At 39.0% G+C, this 7,186-nt stretch overlaps 1 protein-coding gene across 1 annotated transcript; it reads left to right on the forward strand.

Moving 5' to 3' along the window:
- The first annotated feature begins 5,785 nt into the window (after nt 1-5,785).
- LOC133805508 (cytosolic sulfotransferase 15-like) lies at nt 5,786-6,781 on the forward strand. The gene has a single exon (XM_062243689.1). The coding sequence runs from the start codon at nt 5,786-5,788 to the stop codon at nt 6,779-6,781; it is 996 nt and encodes a 331-aa protein (XP_062099673.1).
- The last annotated feature ends 405 nt before the right edge of the window (nt 6,782-7,186 follow it).

Raw genomic sequence — 7,186 nt, forward strand, 5'->3', positions numbered from 1 at the left:
CTATACAACGATTTGAGCCGTGTTCACGACGTCCGTTCCTACTCCAGCGGGCTGATCAGGGACTTGGCTGGTTCTTGCTGCCGATGCTCGCGCCTCCTCCAGGTTTATCCATCCCTGGGCCATATTTAAGAATTCGTTCACGGTGCTGACACCTACTCTCTGTCTTTCTTCCCAGAGTTCGCCTCCAACGAGGATCCCAGTCCTTAAAGCCATAAGCTTGGAACTGTCATCTGCGTCTCTGGCCTGAGCAGCGACATTTGCAAATCTGCTCAGGTAAGTTTTTAAAGGCTCGTCGGGCAGTTGCTTTACGTTTGCTAGGGCGTCGGCTTTGACGCGAGCGGCCTGAGAAGCTCGGAAGGCCCTTTTGAAGTGGGTTGAGAAGGTTTTCCACGAGCTGATGGACTGTTTTTTATTCTACTTAAACCATTGTCTGGCCGGCCCAGTCAAGGTGGAAGGAAAAATTAAACATCTCAGCTCGGGACCGATGTTGTGGGCCATCATCAAGGTGTTGAACATACCCAGATGATCTGAAGGGTCTCCATCTCTGTTGAACTTGGACAAATGGGGCATAAGGAAACCAGGTGGATACGCCGTCACTGATATGCTGGGGGCGAAGAGCTCGAGTTCGTCCCCTGAATCATACTCATCTTTATCTTTTTCCGACAAGAGCTTCCTCATCAGCTCCTCCATCTAAGCCAGACGCTCAAGGATTTTGTCCTGACTTCCTTGGTTGTTCCGGGGATGTTTGACAGCTCCAGATCCATTGTACGCGTTAGGCGGGTTATTGTCCCTCCTATCTTGAGATAGGTTATATGGGATGTTCCCGCTGTCACGTACTTCGGACAGGTCTTCCCTTTGGTGAGCACGGCTGCCGTTTCCAACTGGGTCTCCTCTTTGAGAGTTTAAGCGATCTCGGAGGTCGCCCCTCGGAGCGACCTGAGGACTTTGCGCCGAGCTCAAGCATTGGCGTAGGTCTCCGCTGGAGAGGTCGCTTCGACGACTCCCGGTCCAGTAGCTTCCATTCGAGAAGCTCAGAGCCCGCCGCTGGGGGTGAGGATCCGGGGCTTCTCTGGGCGCCCGACTACGATGGGAATGTCCGGCGAAGGGAGGATTTCTCCTGCTGCTCCCGTGAGCTGGAATATCTCGGACTGGCCGAGGAGGAGACAAGTATCTAATTGGTGAAGGAGGATGTCTGACTGGGGATGCGGTCCTAGTTTCGTCAGGACGGATCAAGTTAGGCCGCAGCCGCTCCGCTCTATCATCCTCCGTGTCTTGTGCCCGGCGGTTTGAGCGGGCGCAGGACGGCTGGCCGGGGCGGGCTGTCGTCACGAGTCCTCCCCGGATCTTCTTCGCGAGCTTCCTCGAGCCCTCCTGGGTGCGCTCGAGGGCAGAAGTGAGCTGGGAGTTGAGGTCCGGAACGATTGGCTGAATTGCTGCTCGGCCCTAGGGAGCTCCTCAAATGCGATTTCTTGGTGGTGCGACGTAGGGGTAGAATTTGATGCTGAGGGTCTGAACGTCCGACTAGGTCTGGACTGGTTACCCCGGTGGGACTTATGAGTCCCACCGTGCCTCTTTCCGACGTTAGTGTCGGTTGTAAGAGGGGGTAGTAGGGCCACCACCTCTTGAATCTGCTTGTTTGCTTTCGCCAGCAGACTCCTTAATTATGCATTCTCCATTTCTACCGCCGTGTAGAAATTCGGGTTCGGATTGGGCGGCCGGGGAGCCGAACTTCCAGTGTCATCTTTGCCTATTGGCTGCTTGCCCGGCCGCTACTGAACCTCAGGGTTCTGTTCATTAGACATGGCGGCATGGTGGGCCTCCTGCCCATCATGTTGGTCCACCTCGTTACCATGTCTCGAACGAGTGACTACCATGGCTGAATATTTTTGATAGCACTAATCTAGAAGCTCTCAATGAAAGCACCAAACTGTTGACGCGGTTCTTTGGCAACAGATAATTTTACGCGTAAGGAGAGGGATTAATGCTAAATAATGAACCAGTGTTAAATAATGTACTGAGCCGGTTTAAGCGGGCCGGAGTCAGTGGGTTAAACAGAGGGTGCGACCTAAGGTGTCGACCCTAGTATTTGTGTTAATTGACTATTATATTTGGCTATGAATGTGATTAATGAGATTGTTGAATAATCTAAGTATAGATGAGGTTACTTGTACCTTGAAGTGTGCTTATATGCTGTGGATTGAATATCTGAACATGCTTATTGGAATGTCTATTTGATAATATTGCTTATGCTGTGTATGTTGTTTTCTTGTTGGGCCTTGGCTCACGGGTGCTGCGTGGTGCAGGTAAAGGCAAGGGCAAGATCAATCAACCTTGATTGGAGAGCTCTGCAGGGTGAATGTACATGTCAAGCCGCTCAACCACCACGGTTGAGGAGATTACAGGGACGAGAGGACCAGAACCTTGTATTTTGCCTTAGTATGGCTAATGTTTACTCTTAACTGTTGAATTTTGTAAACCAACTTTTACACATTGTTGATTTTGGGGATCCCTTCTGCAAACTGTTTATAACTTATAAAATGTATCTTTTGAGGCCAAAATGTCTTTTAGCCCTAGAACACTCTAGCTAATGACACGTTTTGATTAGCAAGTCTCACACCTTTATAAACATACAGTGTAGCGGTCTTGGCTATCCAGGGCGTTACATGTTTATCCTATTTATACTAATATTCTCTGTATTATTATTCAAAATAAAGACAGCAGTCCCAACTAAGAGAAAGGGTGGCGCTGCTATTGGAAAAGATTTAGATGACAAACAACGTAAAAATAGAAAACCACTGGAAGTAATGTTTTTCCCACGAATGTACAAGGGTTTTAGGGGCGAGCACGCTGTTTTTGTTCACCTCGTAGGCACCCAAATTAAAACAAAAGTTCCCATATATTATGATTCATGGGAATTAGTGCCTCAACATTACAAGGACCAAGTCATTGGCATGATCAAGGTAAAAAAATATTAAATTATTTTTTTAAAATGTGACTTTAATATAGTACATATATTATTAATACGTTTATGTTTCAATTTAGTGGTATTATCAAATAGAGGGCCGCGAGGATTTCTTAAAGTGTATAGATGGTATCGATCAAGAGATGAAAGATCGATACCGTCATAGGAAATCAATAAAACATGAACACTTTGAGAAATACTACAAAGGACCAGAGGATTGGGACAAGGTTCTATACAAAGCAACCAAGGATGTTAACAAGGAGGAGTGGAAGCAGATTTGTAGTTATTTACAAGTGCGCAATTTATTGCGCGCTCCCTAAAGAACAAGGAAAATCAGAAGAAACATAATTATTCTACAATGCAAGGTACAAAATCGTTGGCGACCATCTGTCATGAAAGAGTAAGTGAAAGTTAAAATGTTATCAAAATTATTTTCTTTTAAATTATATATTCTCTAACATTTGGGTTATAATGTTTAGGTGAACCTTGACCTTATTGAGTCATGGAAGGAATACCACAGGAAGAAAACAACAATTGATTTTGTGAACAACGATGCTCGCCAAGGTTATGTAAGGGGTCACGGTCATCATCTACCTAGCGCTCTCACTTCAGCGAGTCTCAAGCCCCTCCTCAACATTCATCAAAACAGCTAGAAAATTTGGAGAATAAGGTAAAGAATTTGATTGACCAAGTCAATTTCTTCCACCTTCATTTCGTCTACCAAACATTCAGATGTCGCCTATGCCTAATAGCATGAACAATATTTCTGGAGCTTCGCCTTCTCAACCTCCAGCTCCAGCTTATCATTCCATGTACGGGACAACTTCGTCTTATCCTATGACACCTCCTTACATGTACGAAGCAACACCATCAACTTATCTGTGGCTGATTCTACCGTCGTTGCAGCCGCCGTATCCCTACATGTATGGAGCATGATCGTCCACATTACCTCCCCAATATCCATGGTCAATATCGCCGCAGCCACCGCAACCACCATAACCACAACAGGAAGACACTATGGAGGATGACACATTTGATTTAGGAGACTAGATTTATATTATTATTAGCTAATTGTTACATTATATTAACAATATGGATATTTGTTATCTTAATGAACTAATTTGAATATTTAATATAATATTTTTATTTTTAAATATATCTGTTTTTAATAATTTAAATTTTAATTAATTATTAAAATAAAATTATGATTTTTTATAAATAAAATAGTATTAGGGGCAACAACTTCGCCCCTAATAATCAAGTATTAAGGGCGACTTGAGACATGTCAAGGGCAACACATCGACAAAAAAATTGCCACGTGTGAAAAAGTTTGGGGCGACATCTCAAATTTTAGGGGCGACTTTTACGGTCTTGTAGTGATTCGGTTTAATTTTTAGTCTTTTGTTTGTTTGAATCTCAACAATTGGTGTCTATTTAATTACTTTCTCTTTAGTTTTTATGATGTTAATTGAGAAAGTAAGTGCTACTATTGGAAGCTTAAGTCGATCATATAGTTCTTAATGAATATATCTACTTTTGTTGCTGTTATTAGCACCCAATTAGTCATATGAACACACTTTTGACTTTAAGTATGTTCTTATTCCCATTAAAAAGATGACAATGGCAGCACTATTCTATACTACACATGACCAATAGCATTAGATTTTGAAATGTGTGTCAGATTGTACCATTAGCTGTCAGTTTGACATAACTTTGATCTAGATCGAAAAAGAAAAAAAAAAGAGAGAAGACAAGAAAGAAAACAGAAAAATATAAGGAAATGGCCAGCTTTAGCAACGTGACATAAGTTAATGTTTGATCTAAATAGTTCTTCTATATGCTGATTGAGGTTACTATATATTATATATGTATATGTCTTCTCTCACATGCACTATTTTGCTTCTCTCACATGCACTATACCTAACAACTATAAATCTTGGGCCCTATAGCTCCATTGCTTTAATTTTCCAATATTATTTTAATCAGAATTTCATACAGTACCTAGATACCTGCTAAGCACCTTGCAGGTGATGCTTGTTTCTTATACTTTTTTCTTTTTTTTGTTCAAGTATTATTCATACTAATTTTTTGTATCATCATCATCATCATTATTATTATTATTTTTTTCCACCCATTTTATACTAATTATATAGGAGCACGTTCCACGTTTCAGTATGTGTATAAGCTTATTAACTAAAGGGTAAAATGTTGAGAAGAAAAAATATGTTTGCTGGATGAATTAATTTACGAAGTTGGACTTTATTTTTTTTAGTTGGATTTGATGTAATTTAATTTAGAATATTTGACTTTATCAAATTATGTAACATTTTTAATCATTTTTCTAATAATATATGAAAAAAAAACTAGATTTTTTTAACAAAAAAAGAAAAAATCATTCCAAATTTTCACCCAATTTCAACTTACTGGAACAGTCACATGCTTGTATGCCATTGACATCTCACAGGCAGAACTGACAGATATTTATAATGTTTGTTTAATTTGATGAAGATGAGGAAGAAAAAAAGAATAATGGACACATGACAGCTATATAAATATATATTTTTTTCTTTTATTTTTCTAGGCTTTCGATCATATAATATAGTATATAATTGGTGACACACTGATCCCATTATTACGGCAGAAAATCTGGATATGATATCATGTATCACCGAAAGTCAGTAGGTGCATCAAAAATATTATTATTTATTTTTGTTGTTGTCACGTGAAAAGATAATTTACCATTGAATTGAATATATTTAATCGATACAATTTTTTTTCTTTGAAGGTGTAAGTGTAGAGTCAAACTTTTGTTGTGCCCTTATAATGGAAATATCAAATGTTACTGAGAAGAACAAGGAGGAAGAAATGGAGAGAGATCAGAGAGTTGATGAAACTTTGGCAAAGCTTAAAAAAGTTAAAGATCCAGTACGTGATATTTATCGCTGTTGTTATCAAGGATTTTGGACTCCAACATCTTCATTGAAAAGTATAATATCTTTTCAAACTCAATTTGAGGCACGAGATGATGATATTTTATTAGCTTCTTGTCCAAAATCAGGTACTACTTGGTTAAAATCTCTTGTATTTGCGATTGTGAGACGTAGTATTGATTTCGAACTATACTCGAATAATAGCAGCCTTTTTTCTACTACTAATGTACATGATCTTATACCTTTTGAGGTAAACAGAGAATTCACATCAATTATCGAAAACATGAAGCCAAGACTTTTGAGTACCCACATTCCTTACCCCTCGTTACCACCCTCCATCAAGTACTCTAATTGTAAAATTGTATACATTTGTAGGCATCCTTTGGATGTATTTATTTCTTATTGGCACTTTAATCATAAATTTTTGGGGGATAATGTGGAACCACATCATTTAGAAGAGTGCTTCAATATGTTTTGTGAAGGAATACATCCATTTGGACCATTTTGGGACCATATTTTGGGATTTTGGAAAGAAAGCTTAGAGAGTCCTCACAAAATATTGTTTTTGATTTTGAAATATGAAGACCTTAAAAGAGACAATGCATATTTTATCAAAAAGATCGCAGACTTTTTGGGATATCCATTTTCAACTGAGGAAGAAAATCAAGGAGTTCCACAACAAATAATGCAGTTATGTAGCTTTGAAAATTTGAAAAATTTGGATATAAATAAGACTGGTAGACGTCAAATTGGGTTATCCAATAGTGCATTATTTAGGAAGGGTGAAGTTGGAGATTGGGTGAACTATTTAACACCCGAAATGGCAGAGCGTGGAAAGAAGCTCATCCGAGAAAAGCTTGGACAATCTAATTTAATGTTTGATTTCTAGCTATCTATGATTTCAATTCTTTGTATTGTTTTTTCATTGTCTTATGGTTGCAATATTTAAGGAACATCAACTTGTTCTTGTGGGTGTATCTTATTTTATGAATAAATATTTGTGGTATAAGTACTTTTGTTTTTGTTAATTAATTGTTATGTATCAATTCAAATATTTTAACAACAATATAGTACCACTAATGGAGATAGGGAGGCCGAAGGTGGCCATGGACACCTTAGATTTTTTTAGGGTATACACTCATTTGTATTATGTGTTTGATCGAAATACATATTTTGTAGTTTATGTTTTCAATAATGTTCATCTGGTACCCTGTAATTTGAAATTATACATATTTGATACTCTGGACTCAAATTTGAACAATAATATTTAATCAATATGACTAAACTGTCATTA

The sequence above is a fragment of the Humulus lupulus genome, chromosome X, assembly GCF_963169125.1.
Source record: "Humulus lupulus chromosome X, drHumLupu1.1, whole genome shotgun sequence".
In the NCBI taxonomy this organism is placed as follows: Eukaryota; Viridiplantae; Streptophyta; class Magnoliopsida; order Rosales; family Cannabaceae; genus Humulus; species Humulus lupulus.